Below are 22,539 nucleotides of genomic sequence, written 5' to 3' on the forward strand. Positions count from 1 at the left end.
AATTTTGCACCAAGGCCCATAGGACTAGCTATGCCAATGGTTTCCATGTAGAAACAGATTTCTATACTACTTCTAGGCTCCATATAGATTAGATTAAAAGGAAGTCAGTAAGCATAAAATGACTGTTCGCACAACTGCTTGGTGCACCCTTAACATGGCCAGACAGTTCAGTGCCTGTGCTTGGTATGAACAATCAGCACAAAATGACTGTTCAAACCAGGCACAGTGGAAAAACTGTTTTGCCAAGTCAAGGATGCACCAAGCAGTTGTGCTGGGCTTGAACATTCATTTTGTGCTGACAGACATATTATTGAGTCAACCAAACCTGCCAATAACCATTTTCCTACTGAAAAGGATCAGGCTTGATGAATTCTAAGGCCCCCTATCTTTTCTCTCCCGTGAGATGAGTCACTGTCAGGAATATCTGGCAGGGGCTTTCTCTCCTCTCCCTATTATAAATACATGAACGCTCAGCCAAACTGATCATTCATGTGTATGAGGGAGTTAGAGGAGGTAGCCATCGGTCTGGAGAGTGTTTGGCTGACAGCTAGTTAACATGTACGGGACGGGACCCTTAAAGCGCTGTTCACATCGGCACCAAGTCTCAAGACCAAGTCAGAATCCAAATATGTGTCGGACCCCCTTGACTTGTAATGGGGTCAGTCTAAGCGCCATCCATTGTCAATCACGTTGACGACAAGATTAGTGTTATATTTGCAGTCAGAAATGGAGGCTGTGAGCGATACCTGATAACCACAACATGTCTAATTTTATGGGAAGGGGCTTACTTTAATATCTTACCTCAATTTTGATTTTATGGTCCCCGAAGCAGAGATGTTGCAGGTAAGCAGCGGCATTTGCTTGCACTGAAGGGAAGTGATGCTGGAGCATATGGATGACCTCGGGTAGTTCGGGATCGCGCCAAGCAAACTCCCTAAAACAAGAAAATATTTTGTTATATTTGGCAGAATGGAACTGATTTAAAAAAAAAAAAAAAAAGACAATCCATGTACAGTGCTATATACGGTAAGGAAAGGCTTTCTGTGACCTACTACCAGGAAGAGCTAACAGAGCGAGGCAGAGAAAAACATAAAAAAGAAAAAACAATACAACCCCTACATGGCGCTGTAACACGCCAACAATATGGGCGACAATAGGCAGCCATTCACTAAATGAACGAAAGAAGCAAAATACTGTGACAGACTAACGTGGTGAATATGATCTGAAAATAAAATAATAAAAATATTATTTTAGTATATAATAAGTATATATAATAAAGGCTCAGGCCAGTGAGCCTTACTTCTATACCAGGAAAGATCTTTGAACAAATTATTAAACAACAAGTATGCAAGTACTTGATAAGTATACAGTAATTAACTAGAGCTAGCATAGGTTTGCACCAAACAAGTCATGCCAGACCAATCTAGTTTCCTTCTATGATGGAATCACTGACTGAGTGGATCAGGGAAATCAGGTAGATATAGTACATCTTGACTTCAGAAAAACATTTGATAAAGTATATCATACTATCTTTATTGAAACAAATTAGCTAGATAAGGGAACTGAAGGTAAACTAATCAAATTTGAAGGCGATGAAAAGCTAGGAGGGATAGCTAACACTAGAGAAGACAGAAATAATTCAGAAGGATCTAGATAAGCTTAAACAATAGGCAGTGACAAATAGAACGGTATTTAACAGGGATAAACGCAAGATTCTACATCTGGGCAAGAAAAACGAAAATTACATCTATAGAGTGAGAGGAATAGAACTTAGCAACAGCATGTGTGACTTGGGTATACTAAAAGATCACAGACTGCACATGAGTCAACAGTGTGATGCAGCAGCAAAAAGGCAAACAGTTCTAGGATGTATTAAGAGAAGCAAAGAGTCTAGATCACATGAAGTGATTATCTCCTATACTCCTCCTTGGTCAGACATCATCTGGAATATTGTGTCCAGTTCTGGGCACCACAATTTAAAAAAGACATTGAAAAACTGGAGCAAGTTCAGAGAAGAGCTACCAGGATGGTGAGCGGACTGCAACTTCCAACTCGAACATTCTGTGATTCTATTGTTGCAACCGCAGGGTTCATCATTCAGCTTTCCCACCCTCACGATTTGTAGACGGCTATTAAGTCTCCTCTTAGCCTTCTATTTTGCAGCTAAACATTCCCAGATCCTTTAACCGTTCCTCATAGGACATCGTTTACAGTCCGCTCACCATCCCGATCGCTCTTCTCTGAACTGGCTCCAGTTATTCAAAGTCTTTTTAAAAATGTGGTGCCCAGAACTGGACACAGTATTCCAGATGAGGCCTGACATTAGAAAAATTAGAAAAAAATCGGAATGCTCCAACAAGCAAGGCAAGCATAAAACTTCTCTTTTAATGCAGTGATTTTAAAAATTCTGCCTGACAACACAGAGGTTAGGACGGGCCGACGCGTTTCAACGTTCAAGCCATAGTCATGGTCATACATTAGAAACAGCGGAACTAAATTTTTACCTTGAAGTTTTGGGGATTCCTCTATTGGGGCCCTTTAAATAGTTTTTGATCATAAATTATAATTCCGATATAGAAAGACGATGGCTTTCTGGACAGGTACAAACGACCCGGTAGATTGGAGAAATTGGTAATGGAAATTAAGCCACAAGGCACCTTTGATCTCACTTAATATTAAACAGGGGTAATAAATTGCCTCTGTCCATAAAACGTACACTTCCATCTGCCGAGACAGCAAGCCTCTCACAACTGCGAATATCAGAAATCTATTTAGTGCTAATCATATTACGGCTGAAGAACATGAACGACGGCTGCGTCATCCGACCGGTGGATAACTGGGAGAAAATAAGACAAAGCGCCGCCGGGAAAGCGACAGGACTGTCCGATGAAAGCCATACTCTTGTGCGGCAGGCAGGAAGCGTTCTGGCTCGGTTTCCATACCTGTAGGTTTGCCAGCACCTTGTCGGAACGTGATAAGAGCACTCGACGGCCCCTGGCATATCGTGAAAGTAATCCACCAGCGTGCCCGCAGCTTGTGCCAGCTCACCGTATCCAACAGGCACGACACAAATACTGCGGTGTCATTATTAATTATACCGTGCGCCCGGATAAAAGGGAGGGATGGTGACGTAGAGCTAAAACCAAGTCTGTAGGGTGCAATCTTTTGGGCTGCATTTTTTCCTGCACAGCAGCGCTCTGATCCGCATCACTGTGCAGGGAGCTGCAACCGAACCTGAAAGGGACGATGCCGCAGCACGGGCAAAACTGAAGGGGATGAAGTGGTAAAGCGGCACTGCGGACCCTCCTGAGGGTCTACTCTCTGCGATCACGTGGTGATGGTATAGGGTTATTACTTACTAAGATGGGAATAACAATTCATGTATTAGTGTAGAGAACATGTAATGCCCCATTTCTCCTGCGGGGGTGCTGCAGCTAAAACTAGACAAAAACGCTTGTTACAATCGATCGCTGACCATCTCGGCAGTTGGACCCTCTGCGATCATCCTCGTGGGACCATTCAAATAAAAAGTGGATAAAATGCAAGAGAAATAAAATAACTTGATGTCTTAACATTTCAGTAAAATAAGACACCGCTTTTTTATATATTCCATTTCTGTCATTTTTTATTTCGTTTATAAATCTAGTAATATTTATTTCAGAGCATTCAAATACAATTAGCATTAAATATAAGATCTACAAGGAGCCAAAGAACGCTCTGTGCCGCTGCTACGCGGCAGCAAAATGAAGGTGAGAAGTTACTGATCAATAATTCCAATCTCCTGACTGAGGGGCTATCTAGTGAGAAGATATGCTGGGTGGTGTAGTTGCACACACAACTGTACATCACCTGGAAAGTATTGTGTATGGGTCCAAATAATTAAAAACTTTCTTCCAGAAAGCATTGGAAAGGATTAATGCATGCTGCAAAGTGAGTGGAAAGGAAGTTCCAGCACCTATAGTGCTGGCAGAAAGGCAATGGTCAGATCCTCACTGATTTAAGTGATGGGATATCATCTCATTTTACATAAAACCCAAGGTTTACTTGCCTGGGATCCTTCTGTATGCTGTCAATGGATGGCGATCTTGTGGTCCCATCGTCGGCCGGGGCTGCGTGTGGCATCCGGTTGTAGCTGCCTTCGGAGACCCGGTACGGCATTGATCTGTATGGCTCTGCATAGGTAGCTGCAGTGTTGAGAGCATAATTATTTCGTTGGTATGCAAGTGTGTTACGTTGGCTCAATGTCCTGTGTAGATTACCCGACCCTAGCAAAATAAAACAGTAAGTTCACGCCGGACCTCCAATAAAAGTTACCAAACTAAGCCCCTCGCTACCGAAACACACGCACAGTACGGCATTAGCACGCGGGTGATGGAGGCAACAGCTAGGAGACCCCTTATTACCAGGCACTTACAACATGCAGCTGTACAGCCTGGGGGGCTAGTCATGGCGTCAGGCAGGCGCTGCGTCCCAGCGGGGTATTACACCTATGGCAGTCTGCTATAACAGGCAGGGTACTATGGACCGAGGCAAACTGGGGTAGCAGGGGCCCACCAGTAACACTGACTTAGGGGCCACTGCTCAGCTTCATGCACATATTATGTTACCCTCTTCTATACAAGAATACTCTGGGAAGTTGGTGAAATGAATGATGACATCTTGCTTTAGTCGGTACCTAGTGCACTGATGTATTGGCCAACGTCTGCTCAGGTTGGGGGTAAGTGGCGGCCCACCACAGGATTCTCTGCTTCTCCAGTGGGCCAGTCCGAGCCGGACTATGGATGATGTGTGCTTTTTTTATGGAATGTGCTTTATACAGAACTCCATGAAGATAGACCACTAAGATGGCTTAGGGAGACGAGGCAATGCTCTCTGGGAAAAAAGTATGCAAATTAGCTCTCCTGCTGTCTCTCTAGAGCCACCTCCTGGAGGTAGCTACCTTACAAGTCAATGTCCGACCCTTAATGACTTAAGATAATTAGCAAAATCAAAGTCTTCTCCTTGCAGGGCAGCTTCCTCCCATGAGAGACGACCAGCATCTTCCCCTGGAGGAGAGCGAACCTGCATTACCTTCAGGAACGGTCAACTGAAGATTGCTGCCCCGAGGTATCAAGAACCCATCTCTGCCTAAAGTAAGGGAATAGAAACCTTCATATTTGCATTCATATGTTGCTCATCTAATATAATACAAGTAAAAGGGATGTAAGAGTGACGGTATATTGCTAGGATATCAATCACTGAGGGTTGGAATCTCCGTGATCCGGCAGGTGGTGCAGCTCCATCTGGCCCGCTCCCTGCAGAGCTGCGCTCACAACCACCCACTGCACGGGAAACTGGAGCTGTCCTCAGCAAGCAGTTGGCTGGGGTACTGCTGTGCGGGAAAAAGGCTGGGGAGCTGCCACAGCCCCTTTAATCCTGTGATCGGTGAGGGTCTCAAAGGTGGACCCCAAATGATCATAAACTCGTAATGGGACCACCAACGATGAGATCTGGTCACCAAAAATGAATCCTTTCTTTGCTAAACTAACTACAGCCTGTTTGTAGCATACAGACATAAGTAAGTACACCCTGCAGCTTGTGACCCCAGCTGGAGCAAAGCATCTGTCTGACGCCTTGTACATAGAGTGCAATGAACGCCTAAAGCAATGTAACCAGTGACTCACATCATGCACATGGACACGTAACAGAAGTCATCACAGTACAGGATGAGGCGTTAAACCCACGTTATTCCCATTGTGACCGGTGGAGCGGATGTTACCTCTGTCTTCCGGGTCTATACACCACCAGTCGGGGGCTTCGCCGCTCCCATGGCTTATAATCTACCAGATCCAACAAAGAAGGCTATGTCTTTTTAGGACGGCGCTTACGATTAACACTTTAAACACAAAAACTAAACTTTTTTTTTTTTCCATTTATTTTATTATCTGGACAAGAAATAAGAAAGCCGCAGTATGACGGATAGGAGATCTGTATGGTGGAGCGGAGTTAGCCATGCTCACAAGCCGGAAGTGTTGTCATAGGGGAACAGGAACTTCAACAGTAAGAATACGTTTTTTTTTAATTTAATCTTTTTGTTGTGGACTGGTTACTTCGGCTACGTTCTATAATACGATCTTGAGTCCATCCACTATATACCAGTTAAGTCCAATCTGTGGATTGGCCGCCGTTCCATTCTACGGGACTGCTGGGCGCTGCACTTGCCTCATTCCCATAGAGTGTGAATGGAGCGGAGTTCGGGAATCCGTCCTGCCCCTTCCATTATCCCCATACCCACCATCGGTCATAGTCTCAGCAGTTGGACCCCCACCCATCAATAAATTACCACCTATTATGTAGAGAGGTAATAACTTTTTTTTAACTGAACAACCCCTTTAAGTAACTGGAATCACAGCCTGCAAACCAATGCAACAGACATACAGTGGCATGTAAAAGATCGGGCACCCTTGGCCTAAATTACTGTTATTGTTAGGGTATGTGCACAGGATTTCTTGCAGAAATTTTCCTGACAAAAACTGGACATTTCTGCCAGAAATCCGCACACTTTTTTTTTTTTTGCGTTTTTTTCCCGCGTTTTTTTTCCCCGGTTTTTCCCAATGCATAGAATTGCGGGAAAAACGCGGAAAATCTGCAAAATTAATGAACATGCTGCTTCTTTTTTTTTTTTTTTACCGTGATGCGTTTTTTCCGCGGAAAAAAAATGCATCATGTGCACAAAAGATGCAGAATGCATTCTAAATGATAGGATGCATAATGTATGCGTTTTTAATGAGTTTTTATAGCGTTTTTATCGCGAAAAACCGCGAAAAAACCTGAACGTGTGCACATAGCCTTAACAGTTAATCAAGATGAAGATGAAATGATCTCTAAAAGGGACAGAGCTCTATATTAAAAAAAAATGGTGTTTTTAAGTGCCGAATCCCAGCGATCCAAGACTAAAAAACACAATAAAAAATGCTGCATCAAATCTGCACAAAAAAAGGCACAAAAAACAAAAACAACAAAAGCGCAATAATGTGTAAAGATTGCGGTTGTGTACTTTGGTGTAGAAATTTGCAGCTTAAACAAAGCAATGTTTTCGCCCATGTGAACATGGAATTATGGTGCCCAAAGCAAGAAGTCCAGTTAAGGAAGACCTGGCATTTGGCCTGAACCTAAAAACCCCACACATAATATAAGAACATCCCTTTAAGGCTTGGTTTTCACAGAGCGTTTTGTGGGATGGCAGTGCCCTGTGCAGCCGAGACTCGCTTTGCAAAAGAATGGTCATCTGCGGGCAACTTAACACATCATTGCCCTACAAATGCCACTTGAAACCCCAAACTTACAAAAATAAAAGTGTATATATATATATAAAAAAAAGAATTTTCTCTCCTCAAATTGTAATTCAAAAATGTAAAAAAAAAAAAAAAAAAAGTAAAAAAAAGTCTAAGGCTCCAAACAGATAGAAACGGCTAGTATCAACCAATCAGAATATTACTTTTATTTATAAGGGACAATGAAGCTGCATCCTGATTGGTTGCTCCATTTACTCTCTACGCCGCTGTGGCCCTGGATGACGATGGGTCCCATGCACTTCCCGCAGCTTCTAATAATTAAGGGCCGTGTCTCAGCGAGGTAAAAGGCCATATTATCCCCAGGAGACACTTGTAATGGCGGCCTGACAGCCATATATTAGAGCCTGTAGACTGTAATAGAACATCATATTATGAGCCAGCTCCCGCTCGAATCGACAGGAGCGTAACACCATCACACCTAATGGATGTTTAATAGGGAAGGTTATTTGCATGAGGTCGTTGAGGCTAATGGGAGAGCCGTCTCTGACAAGCGATGAAATAGACTGGGTTGCCAGAAGGAGCCATTTATAAAGTGCGGGCGCGGGGAGCGGTCAGGGATCAGCACGCAGAGGAGAAGAGAAGCCTTTATTCTTTTAATGGTGGTGTCAGATCTGAGCTCCGTCACTATAACTCCACACATTATTAAAGTGGAGCTGTTCAGCGGAGGAGATTTTATTTCACCATTTTATTTTATTATGCAGTAAAGACTAAAAGCGACTTTTCTCTTATTATAAACTGCAGGGCTGTGAATACAATGGAAGTATGAGGGGGATTTAGAGGAGACCCCTAGAACGAGAGATCGGGTCATAACCAAAGAGCATGAGAGGAAAGGCAATAAATAGATCAGAGCGAGATGATATCATTATATGAGGCCACACCGGAAAGACAATCTCATCGACCTCCTGCAATATTTCACATCCGTGAAGGTAATAACCCATCGTGCACACAAGGTCGTAGTGACCTGGGACGTCACACTCTGAAGGGGTCCTGAGAAATCAGGCACGGAGAGGTTAACTGCAGGTTATTCAGGGCTTGTTCACTTTTGGAGACATTTGTGGGTTTTTTTCCTAGTTAAAGGGAATCTGAGAGCAGGTTTTTCCCCATTTAATCTGAGAGCAGTATCATATAGAGCAGGAGAGCCCGATTCCAAGGATGTGTCACTTCTTAAATTGTGTGCTGTAGTTTTAATACAATCAGTGTTTTATCAGCAGATTATCACTAGAGGACTAGGTCTCACGTGCACAGCAGTCCAGATACTGTGTAACCCCGCCCCCACCACTGATTGGCAGGTTGCATACAGTGTACACAAGAAGTTGCCAATCAGGAGTGTGGGCGGAGTTATACAAAGCTCAGCATTTGATCACTACATTTACAGCACAGAAAACAGGGATTCTATTGAAACTGCACAAAGCAGTCCAGTAAGTGACACATCGCTGGAATCAGGGTCTCTGCCCCTACATAGTGCTGGTCTCAGATTACACAGCAAAAACCTACTGATATATTCCATTAAATGTATGTAATTGCAGATCAAAAAAATTATTTTGGCAATTAGGCTTTATTAAAAATGTTGCACTGTTGAATTTCTTTAGCCTCCTTGTTTCACTGCCAGCTGCAGAATGAGGTTACTGAGAATTAGTCAGTGAGCTCAATCTGATGGAAGGGTTTGTGATTTTGTATTTTTCTGAGCTCTTTGCAGCCAATTTATGACCACATCAAAGTTGTATGCGCAGGGAACTAAAGAGCTAATGAAAGCCAAACAGTGCAGTATTTCTGACAAACCCCAAATTTCAAAAATTATAAATGGAGGCATTTGGACCTAATTTAGCTAAAACCAAAATAAACCCCCGAAAAGTGGTTATTTTGGAGATGTTCTGACCTTGTCGTCGTCTATAGTCGCCATAATTAGGCCTTTCTTAAAGGGAGACTGTCAAATTAAAACGACTGTTCAGACCAAGCAGAGGAGCTCAGTGCACCTTCCCACCTACGGTACTTGTTTTCCATCTAGCTCTGTCCTCTTCTGGTCCCAGTAAATCCAGAGCTGTCAAATCAAGGGAGATGAGGGTGGAGATGGATGAAAAACAAGCCGGTGGGAAGGTGCACTGAGCTGTTGGCCACACCAAGGGTGCACTGTCGCCTCTGCTTGGTTTGAACAGTTACTTGGACAACACTCAGACGCAATCTGTTTGCTAGAAGAAGCCTGAGAAACTTCAGTTCTGTTTTTCCTTTATACGAGAAAAACTGATGCAACACTAGTGGTAAAAGCTGACACCAAATTCTCATTAAAAACCATCAAAAAACTGAGACCGATTTTTGCATGCGAGAAAAAAATCACGGACGTCTGAATAGCCCCAAGACTAAGTTCGGGTGAGGAGACCTGCAGTCAATCCATGCATTGTGGTCTCTATATGGACCGAGAAACAAGGCTGTGTGAACCACCTGGCGTAAATCAAAGGGGTTGTCCAGGCTTGGGGCTAAAGTTTGCTGTCACTCTATGTGACGACAAAATTGTGAATAATCACAGAACGCACTGTAAGGATTATCCGGCGCCGGAGGTGGGCGGCTTTGAGACTGAAAGTATGAGATTTTTACACTTCTGGCCTCATTCTTACTAGACGGATTCGGCCTTGCCCAACTCGCTTGCATTGAGTGTGGTCGCGTACGACTAGTCGGCATGTGACCGCATGTATGCCAAGACCAAGTTTTTAGTCATGTGCCCGAGATCCCGGCGACAGAGAATCCTGTGCGGATTCTCAAGTCTGCAAATACACAGTGACTGCAGACTTGAACCCCAAGTGTGGACAACCCCTTTAACTACCGCTGATCGATGCTCGTTTATGGCCTTCTTTACAGAGGCTGACAAACACTGTGCAGAGAAGACAGAACATAAATACGAGCGTTCTGTCCCTGTACGGCGTCAGGTTATTGGCAGTACATCACCTGCTTACATGGGGCGACTATGTTCTATGCCCGTCCATACGGTGTGATCACCCAATGACTGGGCGCTTGGCTCGTTGGCGGGGTGATCAGGGGCATGTTGGCGGATAATGGAGATTGTGCATTATTAAGGGTTTGCTGTATCACTCTGTGGCCATAACTATGGCGCTCTCGCTCTGCGGTATTTTTATAGCAGCGTCCCTTTAAGCCTGAAATCATCAATATCCTGTGTATAACTAATTGGCGTCCAGACTTTAATTACTGCAGTAATGAGGCGGATTCCCTGACTCCAGCAATACTGAAGTGGAAAATTCCAAGTTCTCAGACAGTTCGGTTAGCTGGCCATTCCTGTACGAGTGTTCAGTACGCCGGGGAGGCCTGTCAGCACTGTATTGTACGCGCGTCCATCAAACCATTAGCTTAAATCATTTACCGTGGGGCGCTCGTTTAATCAGAGGCGGCTGATTCACTGGCCCCGCTGGTAATTGTCTGATACAAAAGGTCCAGTCCAAATGTGCGGAGTAACACGGTCACATCTCATGTACACAGCACATTCATCATCCGGCGGACGGCTCCGCGGCCTCCATCACTGCCACCAGGTACAGACAGATAGAGCCAAAAACAAACCCGGCGATCACTGATTAATTAATCTCCTCGGGGAGAAAACTTTATAAAAGAAAAATCTTATCTTCGATTTTTCTTCTAGTATACTCCATGACCATATAGTGTTATATGGGACCCGTAAATACTTGTGTGCATGTAAAATATCAATTCTGGGGCGTTTTTCCATTATAATTATGCTGTCCCTCAGTTACTCCTCCTGGAAAAGCATGCATAAGTTGATAAATGGGTGTGACCAGCTGGGGGTGTGTCACTGCAGTCAACACTGATTGGACAGGGTCAGAGTGTCCAGGGACACGCCTCCAGCTGGCAATTAATTCATGAATTTAGAGGAGGAATAACAGAGGAACAGCAGAACACAGAGTTATATTTACTGCACCAGACTTGCCAAGAGATGTAAAAGATGCAATTTAAGGAAAACAACTGGGTCAGTAATGGACCCTTAAGAGGACGAAGATGAGTTTTTGATTATCATGTTGTAGCAGTCATAGGCAGAAGAGCCAACACTGGTCCTCAGCGAGTCTGTGATGCCCAGCTGGGTACAACCAGCCGAACCCAAAATCTTCAGGGTGTGTTCACAAAATCCATTGTATATTACAGGACCACAGAGCGTCAATTTAGGTCATGGGGTTTTTTTTACCACCGACTTCACCCTAGTGCAATGTACAACAAATTTAAACATGTTACTGTCGTGACTTTCGCAGATTTGTGGTGTCTTTATTTAAAAATAAATCTATGTAAAAAAATTCCATAAATATCAACTATTTCTATTGCATTTTTACAAACATTTTTGTAGTTTATTTTCTTTTTATTTGATGTAGATTTTAAAGTAACATATCACCATGGTATTTTTAAATATCATTTAATTTTTTTTTTTAAAACCGCTACATGTATCCTTATAGTGACCGGTCCTGTCTCCTGGCTTTCTACAGGTGCATGGTGTGAATTAAGCACTTGTTACCAGAATTCATCCTGGAAATTCACCCTCATTACCCAGCACCAGATTATTTGTGGACAGAGGGAGCCAGGATTTTATATTTTAGTTATCCCTTTGCAAGGAATATATAAGAAAATGAAGTCCTGGCTACTAAAAATATAGAACGAAATGAAACCTTGTTGGACTTAGGCCGTGTTCAAACGTCCGTATTTCATTGTCTGTATACGAAGTGCAATGAGCGGACTGATCAGGGGTCTCCTGTCCAAAACTAATAGCCTCACGTATGCCTACGAGGCTGCATGTCCATGTGCGGAGGTCCGCGGCCAGTCCGTGCCAGGAGGTCCGCGGCCAGTCCGTGCCAGGAGGTCCGCGGCCAGTCCGTGCCAGGAGGTCCGCGGCCAGTCCGTGCCAGGAGGTCCGCGGCCAGTCCGTGCCAGGAGGTCCGCGGCCAGTCCGTGCCAGGAGGTCCGCGGCCAGTCCGTGCCAGGAGGTCCGCGGCCAGTCCGTGCCAGGAGACCCGCGGCCAGTCCGTGCCAGGAGACCCGCGGCCAGACCCTGCAAGGAGACCCGCGGCCAGACCCTGCAAGGAGACCCGCGGTCAGACCCTGCAAGGAGACCCGCGGTCAGACCCTGCAAGGAGACCCGCGGTCAGACCCTGCAAGGAGACCCGCGGCCAGACCCTGCAAGGAGACCCGCGGTCAGACCCTGCAAGGAGACCCGCGGTCAGACCCTGCAAGGAGACCCGCGGTCAGACCCTGCAAGGAGACCCGCGGTCAGACCCTGCAAGGAGACCCGCGGTCAGACCCTGCAAGGAGACCCGCGGTCAGACCCGGCAAGGAGACCCGCGGTCAGACCCGGCAAGGAGACCCGCGGTCAGACCCGGCAAGGAGACCCGCGGTCAGACCCGGCAAGGAGACCCGCGGTCAGACCCGGCAAGGAGACCCGCGGTCAGACCCGGCAAGGAGACCCGCGGTCAGACCCGGCAAGGAGACCCGCGGTCAGACCCGGCAAGGAGACCCGCGGTCAGACCCGGCAAGGAGACCCGCGGTCAGACCCGGCAAGGAGACCCGCAGTCAGACCCGGCAAGGAGACCCGCGGTCAGACCCGGCAAGGAGACCCGCGGTCAGACCCGGCAAGGAGACCCGCGGTCAGACCCGGCAAGGAGACCCGCGGTCAGACCCGGCAAGGAGACCCGCGGTCAGACCCGGCAAGGAGACCCGCGGTCAGACCCGGCAAGGAGACCCGCGGTCAGACCCGGCAAGGAGACCCGCGGTCAGACTCGGCAAAGAGACCCGCGGTCAGACTCGGCAAGGAGACCCGCGGTCAGACTCGGCAAAGAGACCCGCGGTCAGACTCGGAAAGGAGACCTGCGGTCAGACTCGGCAAGGAGACCCGCCGCCAGTCCGTACATTCTGGTCCATATACGGACCATGACATACAACTGTTTGAACCCGGCCTTACTTGAAGCCGCCCTCTAGCTTGTTGACTGCCCGCTACATTTTCCAGTCTGACTACCCTGCCTATCTAACCACTTGCATTTCTTTTACATACCTTGCAAATTGGTTAGAATTTCTACTTTAAGGAATTGCTCAAGCAATAAATTAACTGTAATGGAAGTATAGAGGATTTACTAGAAGAAATCCAGAATTTCTACAGACAAAAATCCATTACCTGTACCTACAATTCTCATTTTTACATCTGAGAGTTTTTTTTTTTTTTTTAAAGTACACCCACCTGAGCCGGTGCGGTACACGGCCGTCTGCGAGCCCTGGCGCAGCTCGATGGTTCCGTGGTTGGCGTTCCGATACACCGGACTGTAGTACGTCCTCCCCTCGTATATAGGGGTGATCTGCAGGTCGGGGGATACCGCAGAACGCAGCTCCTGGCCTAGCTGGCTATGCTGACTCGCATAAGAACTTCTTAATCCTGAAGGTGATAAAACGAATAGAAATTAGAAATGGATCCAAAAAGTTCATTCTTACTCATTTTCTGGCGCCAACTTCTCCATAATAATAGTATCTGTCTGCGCAGTAGGAAGTGGGCGGACCACTGAACTACATTTCCCACAACCCCCTGCTTCTTCTCCAGGCTCCCTTAGCAACAAGTGTGGAGCCAGCGGTATGGCAATACTTATTACTTCACTTTATTTTATTTAATATTTACACCAATCAAATTCATTCTTTTCTGTCCCCCCACCCTGTGTACTAATCCTGCATGTGTTATAGATATATTCCCCCGTGTGCGCTCTCCTAGCTGTTTGTTGCCCATAGCAACCAATCACAGCACAGGTTTCATTTCACCAGAGTCATTTCAAAAATGAAAGCGGAGCTCTGATTGGTTGCTATGGGCAACAGAGACCGTTTTTCCCATCAGACTTGTCCCAGGTATATTTATATTGTGTTTATGGGTACTATAGCGGTCATGGACAGAAATATGCACGATATTAATGAGAAAAATCATTAGTGGTGTAGTGGATGCTACTTCTGAGCTTACGGCTGGGAAGCACAATCGGAGGAGGCCAATTGTTCCTCCTTTCACGGCAGGATGTACTGAGCATGTGCGACCTGTCATAAAATAACTACGGGACGTATCCGTGGGCAACCAGATAAACATGTAGATTTTCAGGCGGTGATATCTAGAGCAGCGAACACTTTTGGAAATTGATTGCATTGGACAAGTTTCTTTTAGAATTTTAAGTCACGGAACCATGACTGATATTGCGGGATTAACCCCTTAACGACCTTCCCATACACATAGGTGAATCTGGTGACATTTAAAGGGAGTTTTTTTTTTTTACAAAGACGCATAAAAATATGAAGGATGACTCTGAAGGACGTCCCAATGGCACACACAATCCAGAAGCCATCACACGGCTTTACACGGCCCAACCAATATAATAAATCACGATCTCTGGAAGCTTTATATCACACAACATACAATGTCTTGGGGCCAGAAAGACTGAGAAATCCATAGGGCGTCCCTGGGCTCCAGGATATCTGACCCTATATGCTGCGGCAGGTCCCTGGAATTGTGCGGTGATTAATGGTACAGCGCTACGGCGTGCACGCCGCCATCATCATTCCTCCACATACTATAACATCTCCAGGCTCCATAGACATAACGTTATCGCCATCAGATTAATATCTATACATTGGCAGCCACATTTACATTACCATTACCATGGCCGTCTGGAGCCTAAAGGTAAAGTTTGCAAAGTTCGGCGAGATGTGAAGATGTGAGTGCCGGCTATCGTTTGGACTGCTGCCATTACTGGAGTAGTTTGCCGTGCACCCGGACAGGTGAGCCGATTGTACGGACACGCGAGAGCCGCTGAGAATGTGGCATCCGGACATGCATGAGGGTAAATGTGCAAGCGCAGATCGCCAACTATGCTATACTTCATTACAGTACTGTGCCTTTAAGGAATATTAAATAGCAGAAATGTCTCCTAAGATGAATCCGGAGTCAGGTGGAAACGCAGAGTGTCAGCAGAACACACAAGTGTCTGTCAATGGCGTCGTCAATCATCCCCACTAAGCCGGCACGGAGCAATATTAGAGCGCGAGAGCTCGGAGACAAGACGCCGGTGACAAAACGTAATTATAAGCGCTTATTCTATTCTAAACATGAATGGATGTCATCTGTCCCCGATCCGCGATGTGAATGTGAGCCTACGGTTTCCGCATTTAAACGCCTGTTCTGACTACGGCACATACGCCAAATCATTCCCTCAGCCGAGAATACTATTCATCTAAAAGCAATTATGTGGAAAAATAGCAAATGGAGATTGGGCAATTTGTTATTGATAATTGCCATTCCCACCTGGCAGGATTTTTCTGATCTGAATTTCTAGATAATGGTTTCATCTGAAAAGCGCTTTATGGTTTGGAAATACTGTACATTTTTGCCCCAGGCACAAAAGAGGAAGGTCTGGCAGAATGCACAATGAGGTTTTAAAAAGAAGCGCAAACTCCTGATCACTGAGCTTACTTAAAGGGGTTTTCTGATTTGGAAATACCCCCATTCAGCCAGCTGCAGTTTGTTTTTTAAAAACTAAAATGTCCTATACTCACCCTCCCCTGGTCTAGAGCTGAATCTCGGCCACTCTTCCCGGTGTCTCGTATTGTCGGCAGCCAATTAGTGAGCTGAGCTCATGGATTGGCTGCAGCGCTGTCAAGTTGATGTCAGCACTCAAAACCATACAAGACATCGGGCGTGGCGTCAGAGACTCAGCAATGGACCCAGGCAGGGTGGGTAAAGAACAGTTTCTTTATTTTTATTTTACTTGATAAAAAATACCAAAAAAATGAAAGGAATTTGCCTGTATGCATCTGATCGGATCGTCCGACACATCTCCCATAATTACCAAAATTGTAGACATCTACACAAAACTATGGATTCATGTGTGTTATACACCGAGTTATACAAGCTGTTCTACAAAAATATTAAACTTTGTGTAGTAAAATTCCTACACTTGCAAAACCACACTAAACAGATCTGGTGTAAAAATCTGCACATTTTACACGTAATGGTAAATTGCCAGCAATATTCTACCAGTGTACATACATTTTCTGCTTTAATTAGGGGCCGCCAAGTCTGGCTATCAGTCCAGTACATGCCACTGTGAAAAGCATGGGCTCACTCTCTGAATTCCTATGAACTACAGGAAGAGAATAATAGGGAATGCTAATAAGGAGAAGCCCATCACAAGCAGGAGGCAGCAAATACAGGCACTATGATTGGGCAGCAGATCTATCCAGTACAGCAAATGCTCAAGCTGTCAATGTCTACAAAATGGATAAGCAAAAATCTGTAGGACAATTAGAGTCATGTATTTTTGCCTTCAACCAAGCAAAACTAAATTTTACTAATTTGGAAACTATACAATAATACTGTGAAAAAAAAAAGTTTTTCTGGGTCTTTACCAACCTGTAAGGCTGTCGGGTCGTGATGGAACCATTCTTTCATAAATGTCAAACGGCTGATGACCAAATTGGTCAATGTCATGCAAGTTCCTCTGTAACGTTCCCATGTGCTGAGGAACTGCAGTCATTCCCGCTCGCTTTGGAGAGGAGGAGGAGGATACAATAGGAGTTTGGGATGATGTGCCAACTCGATTTTGCGTTTCAGATAGAGTCAGTGGGGAACCAACTCTAACTGAAGTACCTAGTGTTTGGTAATTTGAGGTGATGCCGTTAGGGTTCGAGTTTTGCCGAGAAGTGAGTGAACCAATCCTTCGAACACCCGTTGGAGAGTTAGACCTCCGGATTGTGTAAGGAGAAGCTGCTCTCTGAGAAGGCAACGTTGTAGAGGAGTAGGTGGTGGAAGCTGGAAGCGGTCGAGAATCTGTAATGGATGGGGAGCCGTAGCCACTGCCAAGCGAAGTTCTCAAGGACCCTCTAGATGGTGACACTCCAGATCCAATGACGTAAGAAGGAGACTGTGATCTTGAGGGAACAGAGCTGACGCGTCGAACTGCCCGGTTAGCTGCCATAGCATTTGTTGGCTACAAGTGAAGGAAAAACAATCTCGGTCAATAAACGATTGGTGTACAAAACCATAAAAACTAAAAAAATGTAATGTCAGTGCCTTAGTGAGACCATAATTCCCTAGTCCGCTTTCATTTTGATTGAGAACATTGCTTTTCATTTCACAATTCTTCGATCCGAATGTTGGTGTCTCGTCATAAAGCATAAATACTATGGTTGATGGGAAAGGAAGTCTCTCTGGGTTACCCTATGGCCAACACACTGATAGAAAAGGGAGATTAATTCACATGCCCAAGTCTCCTTTATCATTTAATGATCACATTCCCAAAAATAATGAATTTGGAAAAAGCTGGGGAAAAAAATTCTCCAAAAGGGAAGAACAGAGAACATAACGTTATAGATTTTGGAATGCATTCTTTGGCCACGTGAGACCGATAAGGGAATTAGCTGCCTAATTATAGTCATGACCACCAACCCTGAAGGATCTGCGGTTCTGGAAAACTGCTAATGACCCAAACACAGAGAAAAGCTTTTAAGGAGTAGGACAGATTGCTATATAGTTATATGGGAAATGATTTAGTATATCTTAATACATAACTTGTAATTTAGTCATTTACAGCTCTACTCTTTAGAGCTTTAGGAGTCCAGTGGGTGGTCCTAATCATTGACTGACAGTCTTTCCGTGTGTGAGATTGCTGTAAATCACTGAGTAGAATTACTTACTGCATTCCTAGAACAAAAAGTAGCAGAAAAAAAAAAGTTCTACTAAAGTATTTCGCCCAGTCTTTCCCCCCAAAAATATATATAGTGATCTTCACATTTTGGATTTGCCATAACCTACAGTCTATTTACAATGGAGTGTGTTTTCAACGGGACGGGGTCACTTTAAGATCGGCTACAAATGCAACGTATATCACGATAAAGTCGGAAGTTCTCTTTATGAGCCGCTTCCTCTGAGCTGAACACAATTAAAATCACAGAACAGAAATACATCCAGACATGTACAATAACAAGATGAAAATATAATAAGACACCGCTGTCTCCGCCAAAGCGGTTACAGCGGGAGGATAAATCATATCTTTAGAACAATGTTATGAGCAAAAACATAAAAAAAAGGATAACAATATAACACTGTGCTGGATTTTTCACATTACAGAAATATCCAAGCAGCCGTCATCCAATCACAATGAAAGCGAGAGGATACATGCAAACAATGACACTTAGGAAATGTAACATAAAAAAGCAATAAATACGGTATATACCTGGACTACGGTTTGGCCTTCAGCCCGTGAGGACCTCACCAAGTGGTTACTGGTAGATCCTGAGAATGAGTGTTGTTGGCGCAGTTCGGGTTTAGCCACATTGTGGTTGTGGAAAGTGCCGGCTTCCTGATAACCGCTGTCGGAGTACGAGTTCATCTGTGTTGAGCTTCTTGAGTTGCCTAAAGATCCTGAAAACCAGAGAAGTAAAAGTTAAGCTGCAAAGTAAACCCAAAGTAGCCAGTAACTTATCTAACAGTTATCCCAGTGGTAATAATGAAAAAAAATAATAATCCAAAAACAGACCCTCACTTTCATGGAGCGACGTCTGCTCCGGGGAATACATGGTCACAGGTTCTGGGTCAGATCTGATGAGGAAGTGGTTGGGGTGAGTAGAGTCAGACAGTCTCTGCTTAGGGGGACCTCCGGATGATGCATCTGAAACCGAAAACAATCCATCGCGTAAACCGTGGTGTAATCATTAAAGAAGGGAAATACCGTGAGAAAAGCAATTCTCTGGTCTTAAAGAGCTACTCCCACTTAGCACATTTATGGCAAATCCATAGGATAGGTCATCATTTTATAGCAGATAACGATCCCACCTACATTCATGTCGGATGCACGCCGCTGTCGTAATTCCCACGCTACGCAAGCTTGTGACGGCTCCTGTTCTCCAGACAGCTGTGAGGTCCCATTGGTGGGACCAGATTCTACTATACATTACAGTGGTTGCATCCTGATGAAGAAGTCCGATGACTTTGAGATGAGTTGATCCTTAAAACCCAGATCCCATTTATAGTCTCCTGGATTATTCCCATGGATTATTATCAGCGGTGCAGAGGAACCACTTAATCTCTCCTTTTGGTATTTATGGTTTTCTAACCTGTGGTTGTGCAGCAGCTGATTACCTCCAAACTTTAATTATTGTTATCACACAACTTTACCAGGTAAGCATTTTTTTTTAAACTAAGTTACCGCTTTCCACCAGATGAGACCCTATTGCGCTTTTTCTGCTACCTACTTTTCCTCCTACTACTATAAACTTATGACTCGCCCTTTGGATATGACAAAAGTGCACGAGATGGAGACCAGAACGGACTTGTAACAACAATGACCTGATGATTCTGGCTTCCAAGCCAATCAATCCTTGGTAGATTTAGAACACAGAGATCATATCAATCACAAATATTCACTGCCACATTATTACGCGGTCCAGTCAAAACCCAAATATGTATCGGAAGAAGATCAACTAAGAGTGCTGGCATGGGTTACACTACACTGTAACATCCTAAATAAATTAAGACCCTCCAAATCGCGCTAGACAGACCTCCTTGACATATAGGGTCCACCAAGATTTCTGCTGGTTTGATGGCAGTGTCACTCTTGCCATCAAACCAACAGAAATCTTGGAGGACCCCAATGGACCCTATACGCCAAGGAGGTCTGTCTAGTGTGATTTGGGCTCTGGAGCAGTGGCTAACGCCGGCAGTACTAAAATGGAAAACATCTCAAAGGGCGAATTTACTCTCTTTATGTTGGTTGGCACTATTCTTTAATGAGTGACTATTGTTTACATTATTTATTAAATATAAAATAACAGGAACATAAATAACTTATATAAGAATATATCTCATGAAGAGAAATCAGCATCTTTCTTCTCCTGGACTGATCGATCATTTTCAAAAGTCTCAATTCACGGGTAAAATCTGTCTTTATTGAAAACAAACTTTCCAATTACGGAGATAGGAGATGTCAGTTGGTGCTCATAAAGTTCCATGGAGAACTGGACAGGTCACTTCAGCAGAGCTTGCAGCATAATGTCGGTGTCTCTAGCTCCTCCCTATTCCTTCCCCCTTCTCATAGAATCTTATAAACACCAATTGTCATCTCCTATCACATTAGTGGGAAAGTTAGTTAGTTGGGTGGGGGACCAATATCAGGGTCTTCAAACTTCTATGTATGGCCAAACAGCAGAACACCGAACACGCAAAAGCTCTGTCTCTCTCCATAAGAGACGTGAATGACGTCAACGATTGTTCTTTACTAAATTTATTTTTGCAAGTGGAAATCATCTGAAGTCTAATATTTTAGTTTCAAAACTTAATTTTTAAGAAGTTAGGAAATGGTTAATTTAGTTTTCCAGTTGGCGCCGCGCCAAAGCCGACATCCTCTTCGACCATTTCTCCAATTATAGCACGAATTGTATAAATAACTGAAGAGCCAAAAACATTCCTTCCGCTGACCTAAAGTATACCATCTCTTGTGTTAAAACCACTTATATGCCTCTTATCGGAAAAAACAAAGTCTGAGAGAGTCCTCCCAGGCTAGCGGAACACAAAGAGCCTCTTGTGGTGGGGACAGGTTTTAGTGCCATATTTTCTAGGATAAACCAAACAGAAATCAAGACTAGTGAGAATAAGACAAGTGTAATGTTAACTTTAAAAAAAAAAAAAAAAAGTCACCACAATTTGAAATTTTACCTATTTTTTGGGAATGTTATTACTAACTGTTCTATGGTGTTTTACAAAGCTCGGCCTCGCTTATAAAAGCCATATTAAACTGTTACTACAAAGGCCTGAGTTAAGGTAAAGCTATCAAAAAAATTACATTTTTTTTAGATTTTTCTGTTATTTATTTTGCATTTTTTTTAATATATGTGATCGAGTGTGAAAATTGTAAGATTAATATATGTATTAATCTTACAATTTTCACACTGGACACTGGGGCTATTAATAAACTCATACGTTCTACCCGTTCATGAAGAGTTCAATCAATTCACCTTTTTTTTTTTTTTATAAAGCAAAGTACAAACATGGTGAATTAATTTCTGAATAATCTCAATGTGAAAGAATTAAATAAATAAATTGAAATCTGGAGAAAAAATGCAATACTCTCATTGCAAAGAGCCTGAATTTTACTTCATACAGAATATTATTTATCAGATATGTAGTATGATATCTGTAGTATGGTCCAGATAAAGGAGGAGGAGGACACAGCTGCTGCTAAAGGCTAATTTGCAAGAGGAGACCACAGCTGCATCTAAAGGAAAAATCTACTAAAAGAGGAAACAGCTGCTTGTAAAGGGTAAATCTACTATGGGGTACATAGCAGCTTTGAAATCTAAAGGGCAAAACTTAGCCTCTCTCTACATACACAAAAAGCCCGCAAAAGACACACTGAGGAAAAGCTGCGACATGTTTTACCCCTGAAGATGTTTCCTCTAGACTCCTCCTCCATAATACACAGGAATCAATCTGCATAATTCACTATAACAAGCATGAAGACAGCAGGAGAGGTCTACCCTGTGATTCCATGCAGGTTGATGACTCTTACAGTGGTTTCCTCCCAGCTCACAGCAGGAAGTCTCACACAACTGTCAAAAGTGAGATAGTGGAGCCTTCATAAATATAGAATATATTTACATTCCCCAATGTTATGGATTTTTTTTAAAAAAAGGGTTATATTTTGGAGTATTTTTATACCCTGGAGTTGCCCAGGAGGTGATCGTCTTTTGTTGATCATCTGTGTAAAAAGTCTCAATGCCAGTAATTCATGAGGGAGAATAATTACTTATCTGGGACAAGGAATAATTTAATTTAATATGCAAATTAGCTATTACAAAACAATGTATTGCGCATATTTCATGGGGTTATTGGAGCACCCAATAGATTCTTTGGAGGCTGTTTTATTATAATAATGACAAAGACTATGAAAGTGCGAGATCAGGTCGACTCCATGACTTTCCCATTTAGTGGCGTGAATATTAAATCTCTACCACTGACTACACAAAGTTTCTAAACAAAGGAGCGAAAACCGACCCAAGGGTCGTAATGTCCTGCCAAGGATTGGGGAGAGTGAAAAACTGCCAAGTCCCAATGCTCCAAAATAAGGTTGTGTTGTATCATGAAGTATTACAAGTAACAAGGACAATGTTTCCTTTGCCGAAAAATCCTTCTGTATGTGCA

The 22,539-nt window shown here is 43.9% G+C and overlaps 1 protein-coding gene across 12 annotated transcripts in view; it reads right to left on the reverse strand.

The window, feature by feature from the left end:
• Positions 1-22,539, reverse strand: part of PKP4 (plakophilin 4) — a 237,583-nt gene that overhangs the window by 66,314 nt on the left and 148,730 nt on the right. For 3 of the 12 annotated variants that reach the window (XM_077272904.1, XM_077272907.1, XM_077272910.1), the window contains 6 exons: positions 18,887-19,012; positions 18,578-18,765; positions 16,756-17,332; positions 13,561-13,752; positions 4,049-4,184; positions 802-934 (listed from right to left, as the gene is read on the reverse strand). In XM_077272904.1, the coding sequence (XP_077129019.1) occupies positions 802-934; positions 4,049-4,184; positions 13,561-13,752; positions 16,756-17,332; positions 18,578-18,765; positions 18,887-19,012 (1,352 nt within the window). Of the gene's footprint in view, positions 1-801; positions 935-4,044; positions 4,266-13,560; positions 13,753-16,755; positions 17,333-18,577; positions 18,766-18,880; positions 19,013-22,539 lie in introns of all 12 variants that reach the window. The other 9 variants (XM_077272903.1, XM_077272906.1, XM_077272909.1 and 6 more) reach the window with 5 other exon arrangements.

The sequence above is a fragment of the Ranitomeya variabilis genome, chromosome 7, assembly GCF_051348905.1.
Source record: "Ranitomeya variabilis isolate aRanVar5 chromosome 7, aRanVar5.hap1, whole genome shotgun sequence".
NCBI classification, from domain to species: Eukaryota; Metazoa; Chordata; class Amphibia; order Anura; family Dendrobatidae; genus Ranitomeya; species Ranitomeya variabilis.